The 16,292-nt window shown below is 37.6% G+C and overlaps 2 protein-coding genes across 2 annotated transcripts; both read left to right on the plus strand.

The window, feature by feature from the left end:
- The first annotated feature begins 2,467 nt into the window (after nt 1–2,467).
- Nucleotides 2,468–6,639, plus strand: LOC101298039 (solute carrier family 35 member F1-like). Its single transcript, XM_004302954.1, has 11 exons — nt 2,468–2,769; nt 2,859–2,953; nt 3,087–3,144; nt 3,317–3,508; nt 3,753–3,829; nt 4,124–4,206; nt 4,323–4,374; nt 5,500–5,568; nt 5,713–5,799; nt 5,907–5,971; nt 6,073–6,639. The coding sequence occupies exons 1-11, from the start codon at nt 2,634–2,636 to the stop codon at nt 6,176–6,178; spliced, it is 1,020 nt and encodes a 339-aa protein (XP_004303002.1). The 5' UTR covers nt 2,468–2,633; the 3' UTR covers nt 6,179–6,639.
- A 3,876-nt stretch (nt 6,640–10,515) lies between these two features.
- On the plus strand, nt 10,516–15,453 carry LOC101314490. Its single transcript, XM_004305300.1, has 9 exons — nt 10,516–11,013; nt 11,232–11,396; nt 12,007–12,564; nt 12,937–13,011; nt 13,606–13,684; nt 13,772–13,836; nt 13,995–14,030; nt 14,182–14,355; nt 15,179–15,453. The coding sequence occupies exons 1-8, from the start codon at nt 10,516–10,518 to the stop codon at nt 14,320–14,322; spliced, it is 1,617 nt and encodes a 538-aa protein (XP_004305348.1). The 3' UTR covers nt 14,323–14,355; nt 15,179–15,453.
- The last annotated feature ends 839 nt before the right edge of the window (nt 15,454–16,292 follow it).

A 16,292-nucleotide genomic window follows, 5' to 3' on the forward strand; every position in this document is an offset into this window, starting at 1 on the left:
GGGGAAGTAAAAGCCAAATCTCCAAAAATTTTATGCTCCAACTCCAACAGCTTATCCATTTTGGAGATTTCGGCATTTATTACAACAATAAAAAATACTATATGATTATTAATAATAACAAAAAAAAATCATATATTTCATTGTAATATAAATTACCCAATAAAATATTCTAGATTTTTGTTCTTATCGTTGGAGCACGTGAATAATTAATATTTGGGGAAGGAAGGCTTTGCTGCAAATTTGGAGAAGGAGTGCTTCTCTTGCTTCTCCTTCTTCTCCATCCCCATTTTGGGGAATAAGATAGAAAAACTATTGGACTATAAAACAACCTAATATTCCCTAAAATTGATAAAATCAAGAAAATAAGAAAGCTGTTAAAGATACTCTGATAGGTCTAGTAACTCTCCACACCGAGGATAACACAACAAAAATCGTGTCTTTGAACTAAACCTTTGTGTGGGTTTGAGTGAATTAAATGTCATGTAATATAATGTGAACCACATGATAGAAAAATGTTAAAATTGAACGGTAGGAGATTGATTTACATAAAATGCATATATGTACCGCACTGCAACCAAATCCTTACCTTTTGAGACATTCTTAATAAAATAAAATAATCTTCATTCAACATCTTGAACTCTAATTATGAGACATTATTACCATGCATATATGTACCGCACTGCAACCAAATCTTTACCTTATGAGACATTCTTAATAAAATAAAATAATCTTCATTCAACATCTTGAACTCTAATACTCTATCATAGGACCTAACAACTTCACAATGAACGTGAGGAATGTCAACTCAGATTAGAGGATACTACCAAATCAACTACAACCCGCTCAACTACAACCTGCTTTTTAATTCGATGAAAATTTGTAGGATCAAGTGTTTCATTTCTCTCACGATAACTATAGCTTTCTGGATGAAAGTTAAAAACCGAGCTACATATGTTAGAGTTGCACTAACTAGGCGAAATTTGAAATGTTGTTAAACTTAGTAATGGTTAAATAGAGGACGACATCATCAAAAGTGGTATTATGATCTTGATTCTTAACTAAGACTCAAACTTAGGTGCCGTTCAAACGTAGCAACCCAGTCTCCCTAGCTTCCACCTTCAACATTTTTGTGACTTGGTTGCATTCTTAAGCAAAGTCGTGTTTGAGATGCAATAGCTTGTCTTGTTTTCAATGTCTAATTTGCCTTAAACTATGTGATCATGCTTCATTATCCATTTCTATTTTGTTCTTATTAACTTCATAAACTATGCCATTATGGGGTCATGTTGTTGTAAGTGCTTGGATAATTGAACTGTGCGTGAGAGGGAAAAAGTGTTCTGCGGGATTTAGGGAAATGAAGGAAAAAAGAGATTAATAAGTGGGTCATGCGTGGCCGGATTGATAGCAGTGCTATTGTAGGATCAATATTAAGTAGGTGGGTGTTTGAAATAATTTCTTTGCAAAATGGTTCTTCATTTCTTCGTCTTCTGTTTTCCTCTATGTATTTCCCTCATTTTCTCTAAGATTTCCGAAACAAACCAACTTCAACTCTCTCACTCAAATGCAAAGCGTGGTTTGCAAGTACATGGCCTGCTCGGTTAGCCTCACGGTATATATGAGCTATTCTGAATTCAACATGTCTACTCATTATCTCCTTCCCCTCAACAATAAGAGCGCCCAAACTAAACATTTCTAACTCTTGTTGTTGTAAAGCCTGAGTAAGCATCATACAATCTGTTTCGAATACGACTCTATCATGATATAAGGTTTCAGTTAACCTCATTCCATCCAATAAAGCATCCCTCTACCGGTTCTTCATCTTCCAAAGTTTTTGGCTTACATTGCTATTATTCATAGCATATAGATGACATGTTAAGCTAGATCATTACATCAAACTATTAAGTAATCCAGAGTAACTAATTTTAGCTTTGGAAAATCACGTAATGATAAATAATTAGAAAATCTACACTTTTCTTAATAAGTTTTATCGTTAATTTCTTAACAATTTACTTTTTGTGATTGAAACTACTTATGTTGTTAATACAGCCACAGAACGGTCAAATCAAGGGTGTGTGTTAAAATGTGGGTTGATATGCTTTCAACCTCCTAGCTGCGATATCATCATCCTTGTCGACGCAGTGACCAACCATCCAAGGTTAAAGTTGAACTAGTTCATAGGACGACGTAGATAGCAAATTCGAAACACCACGGTCCATGGACAGAGCTTGCTCAAGTCCAGAGTCCAAACAGACTTAAACTCCGTAATTATCAACTGTAATTTCTGTGGACAGTCAAAAAAATGTCACCTTTGAAGGTAAGTTCTTTTGGGATCAGTCAATATGTGACACATGTCCAACTCTTATGGGATCAGTCAATATGTGACACTTCCGAAACTAGAACATAAAAACCACGTGAGACTACGAAGAGAAAATGAACTATACTGCACGTGACACAGCCGCCGAGACTATCCCCGTCCCGCCGTTGAGAAAACCAAGAACGGTAGATGCACACTTCCCAGTCCAGACCACCAGAGATTCTCCAAATCTCTCTCAATTATATTATTCAAACGCCTCCAATGATTTTCCTCTCACGAAATTCTTCAGAAACTGAGATATTCTTCTCAGAGCTGAGCTATGAGCTTCTTGCCATCACCCACCTGGTGGAGCCGCCATGTCAACATGCGAACGCTGTACCTGCTGCTCCTGGGTCAGCTCGTCTCCTTCGTCCTCGCTCTCATGAGCTTCACTTCGTCTCTCATAGCCAATCTCGGTAACTATAGAAATACACCCAGAAACAAAAACCCATTCCGAGTTTCTTGCTTTTTCTGGATTTGATCATGGTTTTTGATGCGAATGCAGGTGTGGATGCTCCCATTACACAGACCATGTTCACTTACTTGCTTTTGGCTTTGGTTTATGGAGGAATCTTGCTGCATAGGCGTGAGAAATTACGGGTATGATCTCAAACTTTCAAACATTGCTTCCATCAATATGATGAGAAGTTGAAGTTAGTGACTTATTCTCAACAATTTATTTTCTGTTTGGTGAAGTGTGCAATGAAGAAGTTTGAAACTTTGGGATTTGCAGGTTTCTTGGTATTGGTATCTTCTCTTGGGGTTTGTGGATGTTCAAGGGAACTATCTTGGTGAGTACTAATGCCTTGGCTTTCTCTCAAATACTCACCATTAGTTGTGTAGGGGATCTATTCTAGTGTAATGCTAGTTTAAATTTTTTTTTCTTGATAATTTGTCGTTGGACGTCTATGTGCTAGTAGTAATTTGGGATCAAGTTTAACATACGTGGTGTTTAAAATGCAGTAAACGAAGCATATCAATTCTCATCAATCACTAGTGTGACATTATTGGACTGTTTCACAATCGCTTGGGTGCTCCTTCTCACATGGATCTTCCTTGGAGCTCGATATTCCCTATGGCAGTTGTTTGGTGCAGTCCTCTGTGTGGTTGGGCTTGGCGTAGTGCTCCTCTCTGATGCAGGGGTGGCTGGTGGAGGTGACTTTCTGTCTTTGGCCTTTTGGACTAGTCTGAAATTTTGTTTATTGATCGTGAAGACTAAGAGTTTGATAGTTATGAATTGATAATTCTCTTCAAAGAGATCTAGGTCTAAGGAACACACTCACAATACACTCACAATACCAAGTATATAAAAAAAAAGAGATTCCAAAAGAGAGTGAATCTATCACGACTTATACCAGTTATGTAGAACCTTGTTGGTCATTTTTGATTCATCCTTCAGGTGGTTCACAACCTCTTCTCGGAGATGTCCTTGTCATAGCAGGAACAATATTTTTTGCACTGAGCAATGTTGGTGAGGTTGGTAAATTCTTTCAAACTTGCGTGTATTTGCTCTTACTTTATCCTATGAAAGGCAGATAGGCACCAGTTAATTAAAAGAAGCTATTGTAGGCAAGACGTTACAGTTAAACATTTGAAACCATTCCCCTGAAACTTTAATCTCTTTTCCTATGAGCATTCATAGCTACAGGAGTGGTGATGTCGACAGAACATGGAAAACCACTGGACCCATGCTTAAATTATTATCTCTTTCTTCTGTTATTTACATTTTTTCTAATTGCATCAGTTGATTTACTTCTTCTTAAACTGCAGGAGTTTTGTGTGAAGAAAAGAGATCGTATGGAAGTAGTATGCATGATTGGTGTTTTTGGATTTCTAGTGAGTGTGTGTCAGATGTATCCTTTTTGTCAAACAATGCATACAAGACAGTAATTTCATATAACCTATACCATGTCCATGATTCATAGTTAGAGAACAATATTTCTTTAATACCTCCTTAACCTTCTTTTAGATCTATTCTGGAATTAAAGAGTCTGGAGTCAGTGGAGTGGTCTACAGATATTGTAAGTAAATTATCTTTGTATTATATGTTTATGTTTTGACCGAAAATATATGTGAGTTACTGCATGTTCGTTCCTTCTTTTCTGTCTAGCACTAGTGCTTTCAATATCTATATTCATGGAATTCTCTTTGTAACTTTGAAACTAGTACATAACTCACAATTCTGAAAATATAATTCATAGTCCTCCTGCTTTCTATCTATATTCATGGAATTCTCTATGTAACTTCAGAACTAGTACACAACTTGAGTTCTAAAAGACGGTTCCTAGTCTAATATCCTGTTGTCAATGTTCTACAGCATTCTCATTTAACTACTGATGGGAAATACAAGAAACAACTATGAAATCATGTGTGACAAATTAGTTATCCACTGTCTATCTGTTAATCTAATGAGAAAATTAGTTGGTCACAGTCAATGTTTAAGTCATGTATGGTTTTGTCAAACATGTTACGAAGCGGTTGCCTATTTGCAATAGACTTGTTTTATTGGATGTTTGAGACAACTTTCCTTACGGACTTCAAACAATAAGGTAGTTGTCTATTTACATAAGCTTAGGACTAGGATTCTTCAAGCGAAAATGCTAATTACATTTCTTTTGTCCATTGTTTAATAAACTTGATCAAATATGATGTGTTGGGAATTTGAATTGAAACATCAAGGTAGTTGTTTAGTTGCATAAGCACGGGACTAGAGAGTTTGAAGAATAATTCTAATTTCTTTGGCCATTATTACCCTGCTTGAAAAGTGAGAATGATATGTCCTTGATCTGGGAGTCCTGTTAGGATCAGGCAGGAGCATGCTTGAACTTTAGTTCAACAAGATATGAATCAACAATCCAACACTAGTGTAACGTTTCAGATCAAATAATTATCTTTTGCAAGAAGAGACCTATCTAGACTTGCGGTAAAAAATAAACCAAGTTCTGTAAACATATTAGTTGTTACGGACATGTAGTATTTTCTATATTATGCTTTTATTTCATACATGTTGTGTGGAGAAAAGTGGAACTAGAAACTTTAGTTACTGCATTGCATTTTTACATAATATATGAGATGAAGATCTTTTTCCTTTCTAATTACATTATTTCCTTGCTTCTTAAATTCATTGCTTTTTTCTTTCCTTCTAGATATTGGCCTTTGTTGGCTACGGATTGGCAGGCTTTATGCTCTACACACTTGGTCCGTTCGTTCTTCAGGTCAATTTCCTTCTGATCAAGTCTCAGTAGAATTCACTGCTTCATGTCAGAATTATGACTTGCAGAGCTCACTAGAAACTTAGCAAGTGAAGCAATTTTCTGAACTGCTCATTGTTAATATCTCTGATGGGTCTTTTGTTACAGATGAGTGGAGCGACATTGTTCAATCTCTCTATTCTCACATCTGATATGTGGGCTGTGGTTGTTCGTATCTTTTTCTACCATCAGGAGGTACCTTAATGATCTGACACTTCGATAGAGTTTATATAAAATAGGAAAGTACTACCTTCCACTCACACTGATAGGGGAACCTGACTAGATGTTAACTCCCATTGCAGGTAGATTGGTTATACTATTTATCATTTGCAATAGTAGTTATCGGACTCATCATCTATTCAGTAATGTACGTTCTGACCTTGAATTCAGTTTAATTTTTTAATTAGTCGAAGTACCTTATTGGAATTAATCATTACTAAAAAAACACTTAATTGATTGCTGTTACAGGGAAAAGGAATCTGCTCCTATAACTTCACTTGAGGATGGAAACCCGAGCTACCAAATTCTCGAAGATGAAAGCGCTATATCTAGAAATGAGTCTTTGGTCTCATGAGGAGCAGAAACAGTGGTTAAGATTTACTGATCAAAATCCCATATCGTACTGGAAACCTGATTGCTCTCAAGCGCAGATTGGCTTTTGAATTTACTGCCACAAATGTGGAATACGTGGCTTTCGATTTTATATATCTATGAACAGTCATAAGTCATAACAAGCTTTACTTCCAAGGATGTCAAATTCTAGAGTCAACAAGAAGAGGGTTGTAAGGGACAAGTCCCAACCTGAAAGAATAGGGTGATTCTGTGGACCGTGCTAGCGCATCAATTGTAGGTAGGTATTGAGAAGAATATACAGCTAGATGTGCAAACTACTAATTTTTCAGGAACTTGTATCAATTTCTGACTTAGAACTTTGTAAGAGCAAGTTCACCCTCTGGGTCTTCGTTGGGAAGGCTTGGGTCATGGGCGAGACCTGGGTCGTCACGTGACAATGAAATTTGACTCCAGTTTTCACCCACAGTTTCATTTTCTGGGTTGTCATGTGGCAGTAACTGTTTATTTAATTTTACAATAGATATTTTTATATGTTAATAAAATTATGAATAACGTATGAAATTATCTAAAAGGCAATAACGTATTGAAATTATACAAAAGGTAATAAATAAATTTTAAAAAATGACATATTGAAATTAATTTATTTATTTCATGACTTAAAATTATAGGAGATGAAAGCTATAGGAGAAATTTAAAAAATGACATATTGAAATTTATTTATTTATTTATCAGTTTTTTTCCTTTTAAATTAATTAAGTTAATTAAAAGATTTTGACTGTTGGGTTTTTTTCCCTTCAAATTAATTAATTTAATTTAATTACATGAGCCATCAGATTTGACTTTTTCATTTTCAAAGTGAACCAATGGTCCAAATTGGATGACCGTTGGGTTTGAAAAAAGAGAGAAACGCGCTTTCACGCGTGTTCCCATTGGTTCGTCGTCAGTATTCACGTCTTTTTGCACATGCTCTACCTCTTCAAGTGAGATTCTGCAAGCGGGGCCCAGTTGCTGGGCTGATGTGGCAACGAAGGCCCAGGCCTTCATTTTTATTTGCCTGGGTCATGCGTCTGACCCAGGTCTTAACCCAATGAAGGCTGGGTTATCATTTTTTTCATGGGTGGACTTGGGTTTTTTTGCTGGGTTTTCTTTTAAAGTGGCTTAAGGCCTGGGTCTTGTTTTTGCTCTAAGGGTGGACTTGCTCTAAGTCTTCGGCATATTCAATATTCCTAAACTCAAATAGTCTTGTTGTCCTGCGAGATAAAATTTATTTCAATTCTCTAAGCAAAAGTATGTATTTTTAAGAGTTTTTAATTCAAAACTAACTATTAAAAATGAAAAGTACTTGTGTCCAAACTAGTTTGGATGGCTGTGTCTAAACTCAAATCATATTTGTATATGTTGGGCATATAAATCCATAATCGAACCATCTATACATTTAGCTATTTTTTTAAATAAAAAATAGATAATTTTATTATTCTTAAAGTCAAGTTTCTCGTTTTCTTTCAGATTCTACCTATTTATGGAATATTTGAAGAAGCATAGGTTTGGAACCCTATATAAGGGTTTTTTTTTTTTCTTTTTTTTTCATATCTAAAAGACACTTACATCAACTAGCATCTTACGTCAAAACCTATTCGACTCAAGCTAACAAACTAACTTACATGTAGCCCTCACTACAAACATATAAGCTCAATTATTAAGCCTTCACAATTGAACTTCAAAGTCGCAATCTAACTCCCCTTTGAAAAAAAGTCTAATTCTCCTAGGACTGCAATTGAGCCACATTTATTTCGCGGGAAGTAACCATCAGGAAATGAAAGTTATTCATTTCCTGTGTTTAGAAATGTTGAAGGAAATGAAATACTTTCCTGAAGGTTGGGAAAATATAAGGGAAAGTGGATCCTATTCCTTTCAAAATCCATAGGAACCACTTTCCCATCTTATTTCCTTGCATTATTACTCATAATATATTATTTTATAATTCTAATTAACAACTTTCCGGATGATTTTCCTTGTGTTACCAAACATCGGAACGAAAAGTCATCGAGAAATTTCATTTCCCTTATGTTTTCCTTCCCGTGGGAAAAAGAAAGACAAAGGATTCACTTTCCTTTCCACGAACCAAACGAGGCCTTGGTGTACAACTCAAAATACCAAGAGAAAAAGAGTAAAGAGATGGGCTACCCCATTCAGGCCACAAATGCAGCCCAAACCAACTAGGGGCCCAAAACCCATCTCTCCTCTCTCCTCCTTCAGATCGGGTAGAAACGAAGTCGCCGACACCGATCACCAAGAGAGCAGCCACTTTGGTGGCCGGCTTTGCCCTTCCACCATCTCGGTCTCAGTCAAACACAAGCCAACTACCGCCTACCTTTCACACCACGATCCCAGGCGCAACATAACCTTAGACTACCTTTCATTCCTCTCCTTCGCCACCCTAGAAAACGTCGCTACTGACTACTGTTGTTGCAAGCGCTTGCTCCGCACCAAGCCCCCTATTTCCTCCCTCCACCACTCCCAACAACAACCCCCAAAACTTAACATCCCTGATCAACTCTCCCCAGCAAGTGTCGACTCCGCATTGGCAAGCCGTTAAGCCAACCTCGAAGACTCGCCATTCAATCTTGCTGACCCACCATCTACACCATCAACACGTGCTCATTGCCCAGCTTCGCCTGTCTAATTAAACATTTCGCCATTCTCTCCTTCCACAACTTCATAATCTAGGCCAGCTTATATCTTTGTATTCAAGGAAGGTAGTCTTTTGCCAAGGTTGTTGTAAAATTGTTTAAATCTATGAATGAATCATGAAGATGAGGATTGTGGGTTTGGACTCAAAGAAGGGTTGTGAGAAGGCAATGATTTACACTGTTACGGTTGATCAAGCCTTCTTACATATTTACCCTTTGACATTCGCATCTTTAACAAAAAACTAGAAACAAAGTACAATCATGAATATGGTTGCCTGCAAATCTCTCAAATCCATCCATATGGATCTTTCCAAATCCAGTAATCCATCTTCCTCACCCACCATCATTGCCTCATCTGTGGCCTCATACCCCTTCATTCCTCTCCCTCTCCTTCGCCACCCCATCGCCACTATGATAAGCGTTTGCACGTGAGGAGAGAGAAACATGTATCTCTTTTACCAAATGAAAAACTGACAATTGTCTAAATATGGCTAACACACATTCAAGTGAGTGTGAGTCTATCACCCTCTACTGGGGTAACATAATATCTTAAAAGTAGTTGTTAAACTTGTCATGTGTTAAAAAAAATCTCCATTAGAGATGCTCTTAGGAGAAGATCTGAGTTGTCCCCATCACTGGAATTACTTGGATCAAAGTAACTGCAATATAGTTACACCAGCTGTCACAGTCGCTGTAGTTACACCTAAAGATTAAAATATCGGTATCAGTGTATCTATCGGTACTTTGAAAAAAAAGAGTTATCTGATATATCGGGGATATTCGGGAAACAATATTGGGATTTTGAAATTTTTTTTATGAAATATTTAATTTATTGGATTTACATATAAATATTACAAATCAATTTCTCATTTCTATAATTTAGCAACTTTTTCTCCTCTTGTTTGGACAGATTCATTCCTGTAAATCCATTGTGAATCTTTCATTCATGTCATGGTGTCACATTTCTCTCTCTGTTTCTTATCTTTATAATTTAGCAACTTGTTCTCTATCTTATCTCACAGACTTACGGTCTCACCAGTGCATCTTATCTTTTTTAATTGTACTGATTCTCTTTCTCAAGTGCAAATATTCCTCCACTCATCTCCAAGTTTGATAATTGTGTAATATATCGATTTGCATCCAGATATCTCTTGAAGGGAATACTGCTCTCCTCGAGACCCCCGCTCTTTATTGGGATACACTTTGAGGGAATTACTTCTCTTTCGGATATCACTCGAGACCCTCACTCTTCATTGAGATATACCTCGAGAGATTTATTTCTCTTTCGGATATCACTCCTAGGTTTTTTTTTTTTTTCTTACAAATAATTTCTTTAATATATTGAAGATATATTAATTTCAAAAAAAAAATCAAAGATATATTGTAAAAATCCTAAATATTAGAGAAATTTGATGATATCAGAGAAATATCGAAGATACGATGAAATATATTGACCCTGATCATTCAGAAAAAAGAGATTAAAAAAACAGATGATATTTTAATCCTTGGTTACACTAGTTATAAAACACTGCAGTAATATCTGACATTGGATCGACCTTTCCAAATTGACGTCCCCTATAAATACCCCAAACACAATCTAAAGAAAGAGCCATGTTTCCCTCCCTCTCAACTCCCACAAAATCCCACCATGGACCCACAAAACTCCACCACCACCACTACCACACCTCCAATCCCCTCCACCTCTGAACCGCCCCAACCCCAATCGCAGCCTCCGCCGCAGCCGCCGCCGTCATCCGCCTCAGCCCCTTCAACCCCCACCCCAATCCCTCCGTCCCCAAACCCTAACCCTAAACCCTCAACCCCATCATTACCGCCCCCTCAGTCCCTCCCAGCCCCCGCTCAGACTCGGCCTCCGCCCGCATTGAATCGCTCATGGCCGCCGCCCCCTCACTACTCCCACCACTTGCCCTCCCCTTCTCCTTCCGCTTCCTCCGTGCCTCCGGCGCCGTCGGTCTCCGGGCCTCCTCCGAGGGGCGGCATTGCCATCGGTGTCCCGGCACACCACCCTAGCCCCCCTTCCCCTCAACCCACTCCCTATCCCTCATCTTACGGCCACTTCGGCGGCCTCGGCCGCGGCGCCGGAGTTAGCCTGCCTGAACCCTCCGCCAATTCCAATGCTTCTCAGGTGAGATCGGTTAGTTTCATTAACTTTTGTATTCCTGCTACTTCGATAGCTTAGGTTTAGGCTTTTCGAAATTTAGGGATTGCAGAAAACTGTGTAGTAACCAATTGAATTGAAATTAGGGTTTTCAGTTAGATAGAGTTAGTTATCTAGTTTCCTTATTGTACATTGTGTGGTGGACTTGCTTGAATTGATGATTCAATTGTTATTGCAATGTATAGGTGAGGCCGCCGATGCCAGGAATGCAGGGAATGGGGATGTTGGGCTCGCTTGGTTCGAGTTCTCAAATGCGCCCGGCCGGGATTTCTCCACACCATCCACAGAGACCAGTTCAATCCCCTCTTAGGCCAGCGTCTACCGCAAGTAATCAGTCCCCTTCTTCCCAAGTCAGTATCCAGTTGCCAATCACTAATTTTTATTCAGTTTGTACTGCATTGGCATGTATGTAGTTAGATATATCATTTGATGCCATGACAGTGTACTGTCGTGAGATGAAGTTGTGTTGCATTGGCTTTGTTGAAGACTTTCTTCCTTGAAGTTATCTTTGCGTTTTGCTGGTGTGTACAGTTAGGCGGATTTTTTCTTTCTAAGTTCAGTATACTGTTTGTGCTTGGATATTCTCCTGTTGTCTCTGTAGGTGATATTGATACCTTAAATATTACATGACCTGTGTTGGAACGACAATTTCATTGTCTTCACTCTTTAAAGTATCTGATGGTACATGCTAACTTAATATGTTTGGGTGTTGTTACAATTTTTAAAAATATGGGAAGCCCAGCATCATTTCTACTCCGTTACTGTATATAAGTTATATGCTCTAGGGGTTAAATCTTTGTCTTCAGTTTACTCTATCAGGTTCAAGCTGGACTTTGTTCATTTATATTGATTTCTTTTGCCTCTGCTCATTACAGCTATGTTCTTGTTGTTGCATTAGGTACTAACGTTTTCTTTTCGAGTTGTATAAGTATATTTGCTAATTCCATTTCCTGTATGCAGAATTTTCAAGGGCATAACCTTTCAAGAGCCTCATCATTGGGATCTCCTAGTTCCCCAAACACATCTCAAGGTTTGGCGCTTCATAGTCAGCCATGGTTATCTGGGTCACAAGGGAAGCCTCCTATACCCTCCTCTCCATATAGGCAGCAGATTGCACCGACATCGATGCTGCAAAGATCACATCTTCCGCAGCAACAGCAACAGCAGCAACACCTTCCCCTTCCTACAACTCCACCGCAACAGCAGCAAGGACCCATCACAACAGCTTCACCACAACAGCATATGCCATCTGTGCAGCATCAACAACCTTCCTCCTCACATCAAGGACATGATCATTTTGGGCAACAAGCTCCACCCCCAAGGATCACACAAGCTTCACCTCGTCAGCAACAAAATACAAGGGTACAGGTCCCAGTAAACCAGAAGTCTTTCCCTCTTGCAGCAGCACAGCCTAACTCAGTCCAATCAACACAGCAGAATAGAATCACTAGTGCAGAAACTGAGGAACCTGGTAACAGAATTCTTAGTAAAAGAACCATTCATGAGCTAGTCAACCAGGTGAGATATCTTCGCCTTGTTGAAATTTCTGTGGAAGGATGAGCTAATCTTCAAAAGGTTTTCGCTTCATGTTGGAGACTATGCACATATGGCTTCTTTTTTTTCTTTTTTTTTTCTCCCATCCTAATATGAGTGAGGAAAAACTTCCTTTAGCATGTTAAAGAGGAAAAACTGCCTTTAGCATGGTAAGTGCCAGCTCTAATATTGGTCTTATCTTCTTCTTTTTTAAAGAATCTTCACATTAAGCTATAAGTGATTGCTTTCCAAACCCCAACTATGATTTCTAGATGGGTATCCATTAGAATTCATGTACTTAATTTCTTCTTTTTTTCCTCCTTTTGTTGACTTGTTGATATTCTTCTCATTTGACAGATTGATCCATCTGAGAGATTGGATCCAGATGTTGAAGACATTCTCATGGACATTGCAGATGAATTTGTAGAATCCGTGAGTGATTGATATTACATTTTGTATTTTTTTATTTTTTAGTTCTTGCATTCTTCAAATGTTTATGCCTAGCACTCTTGTTAAGTTAGAATTTTGTGAATAACACCTTTTGGTAGGTAGTTAGACTTACATGTTGAGTACTCATGCGTATGTTTTCAGATTAGTTCTGTTTGTTTCTAAGAGGATTTTTTATTTTATTTTTTAATCGGAAGGTTTTGTTGTTGGTTGGTAGCAGTTTTGGTTTTCTTTTCAAAATTCTGGAAAGGACCCAATGTTCATGGTTTCTCTTTTTTTGTTTCTTTCTTTCGTTCTCTTTTTTTGTTTCTTCAATTTCAAATATTCACTTCTTTTTTAAGTTTGGTTGTACTTATGGATGTCCTTATGTCATGCCTTGTTTGGCTGGAATTAGACTTGGGACCTGAGTATTTTCCTCGGAAATTAAGTGTTGTTCTAGCCAGCACTTGCTTTAGTTTGCTTTATGTCCTATTTGGTTTTTGCTTTTGATTAATACTCTACAGTGATTGATTAGTTCCTGTATCAGAAGTTTTCCTAGTTATTTTTTAAGTTGACACTATGATGGTTTTCCTTGGGCAGATTACAACATTTAGTTGCTCACTAGCCAAGCATCGGAAATCAACTACATTGGAAGCAAAAGACATACTCCTACATCTTGGTTAGTTATGTGGGTGAAGTTAATGATTTTCTGTTTCATATTATGTGTACTAGTGCTCAATCCTCTTTACCTTATTCGTTCTGACAGAAAAAAATTGGAATATAACTCTTCCTGGGTTTGGTGGTGATGAAATTAAGGGCTACAGAAAACCGGTAAGCAATTGATCAATTGGTTTCTGTTCTCTGTAGTATATTTTTAAGCACCCAATCTTCTGCTTATGGGGGTGATGGGAATGATGCTTTACAAACGTTGAAAATAAGGCCCCATAATAGTTGATAAGTTTGTGATTGTTTTTATGATGGCTTTGCAGATTACAAATGATATTCACAAGGGGCGTCTTGCTGCTGTAAGTTTGGCCTTGTATTCCCTTGTTATGGAAATCTATATATCTCTACCTATGTCTACAAGTGAATTTGAGTTGGATATGTGCTTGTTAACAATTTTTGTTATCTGTTCCTTCTGTTATGTTTATTTTGTTTTTTCTTTCCTTTTGACAGATAAAGAAGTCCATGGTAGCTACTGAGACAGCAAATACTAGGAATTCTGCAGGACAAGCTACTGGAAATGCGAAGGGTGGTCTGGTAAAGGTGCCAGTCAATATAAGCTCCCAAAATGTCAAAATGCGTGAAGTTACTTGATACTGATTCGAGCATATCTCATAATGAAAATAGGTAAGGTAAATATAATACAGATATTTGTGTTTGGATATGTGTGTAAGCGAGGTCATCTTCAAGGGTGCAGCTAATTTATCTTATTGGTCAGATACTTGTTTTTCCTAAGTATCCATGATGGTTTACAATGTTGAAGTAGAGAAACTTAGAAAGTTTTTTTTTGGTTGAGGTAATGATCTGTAGCCTGCGATGCTTGTGAAATGTCTGCTTTCATTTGATGTAGAACAAAGAGCTGCTTAATTCGTTGTATAATGATCTTTCATTATACAATGAATCAGTAATAAATGGAACAATCTACATTGTTCCAGAAATAAGTATTAAGATCTAGTATTAAGTATGTTATTTATTAAGAGGTAGTGTTCTATGTCTAGAGGGGATGAATCTGTAGATTAGCCCTTATAAATAGGAGTTGTAAACTTTGTTTCTGGCAGTTCATGATCAATTTAAGTTTACCCTCATTCTCCTCTCTCTCTCCCTACCCCTTTCTTCTGATATCTAGAAGGTTGAGACGTTGATCTCTTCCTTTTCTTACTTCCGCTAGGCCATCATTAATCCTGTGAGTGGTTGAAGCCAGAAGATTAGTCTAGACTTGACGGGTAGTGAAATTAAAAACTCATTTTCCAAGTTGGGGCTTTCAGTTGTGTTGTGTTTTAATCAAAACAGTGGTCTGTCCTTGGCCTCAGGAAATTGGTTCATCCTTCTGGGCTCAAAAGGTTTCAGTGTACCAGTTAATGCCATTTGCAGAGTTCCAGTCATACATGTCGCCATTGTCATCTCCCAGTATCGTTGCTTTGTTTCTCATATGGTCCAATTGTTTGTGCAGGCGGCAAGCTTTGATGCGGGCTGTGGGCCAAAATCTGCCCTTGAGGTACGAACAGCGTATTTGAAGTATACGACTTGCACAAACTGATTGTCGTCACTTTTGGATCAGGAAACAACAACCAGTTGTGTGGTCAAAACTTTATGGCGGGTTCTTAAACCTTTTCTAATTTTGCAGATGGTCACTGCCTTGTAAATGAGTTTAACTGCGATTCTTGAACGTGAAGGATATGACATAAAAATTGTTATATGTTGCTTTGCTCTGGCTCCAATCAGGGCAAATCAGTTTTTGTATGTGTTGATAATGCACAAATAGAAATCCTGAAAAGTCATTTAGAAATCATTACAGCCTGTAAAATTCCATATTGTAAGTAGTTGTTAAGTTTGAATTCTCTTTAGGTCCTTTGTTTGGGAGTTCTCTTTACAAAAAACATAAATCGGAAATCAACTGGTAATTTTTATTTATTCGATGCATTAGAAGAATATTCTTTTTTAGGGGAAATGACAATCTTATTCAGCTGAGAGACTTTGGTGTCATTCGGTTTAGTGACATAATTCATAAAAAACTAGTTGTAGCATTTTAGCTGTTTGTTTGAATAACAAAGAAAGAACAAAAAAAACGTCGATAATTGAAAAGAGAGTTTTTGGCCCTTCCTAAGAACATTTCTCGGTTAAAACATGAATTATTATTATTATTATTATTTTATTTTTATTTTATTTTTTTTTCTAGAAATAGAGATGGGTTGTAATGTTGTATAGCATCCATCCATTGTGAAGATAGAGAATGAAAAAAGCCAAACTAGCTAATTTATAAGCAAGAACATCGGATAGACGGTAAGCTCAAAAGAATCTGGCATCCCTTGAAGATAAAAGTTAGTATCATCATACACACATCCAATAAAACATATATGGAAAATGACTGTTTGGTCACACTAGAAAGACTGAGTGATTATGTTTCAAGTATTACCGATCACAAACCTCCCTGCAAGGCAAGTGAAGTAGTTTCTGATCCCGCTAATGCTTCGTCATGTTTAGTCGAAATCATATTAGAAACATGGTGAAAAATCAAAGAGTGCGGCTATTGGGATCTCCATATTTGCTCAGTACCTCCACATGTT

Source organism: Fragaria vesca, linkage group LG6 (genome assembly GCF_000184155.1).
Source record: "Fragaria vesca subsp. vesca linkage group LG6, FraVesHawaii_1.0, whole genome shotgun sequence".
NCBI lineage: Eukaryota > Viridiplantae > Streptophyta > Magnoliopsida > Rosales > Rosaceae > Fragaria > Fragaria vesca.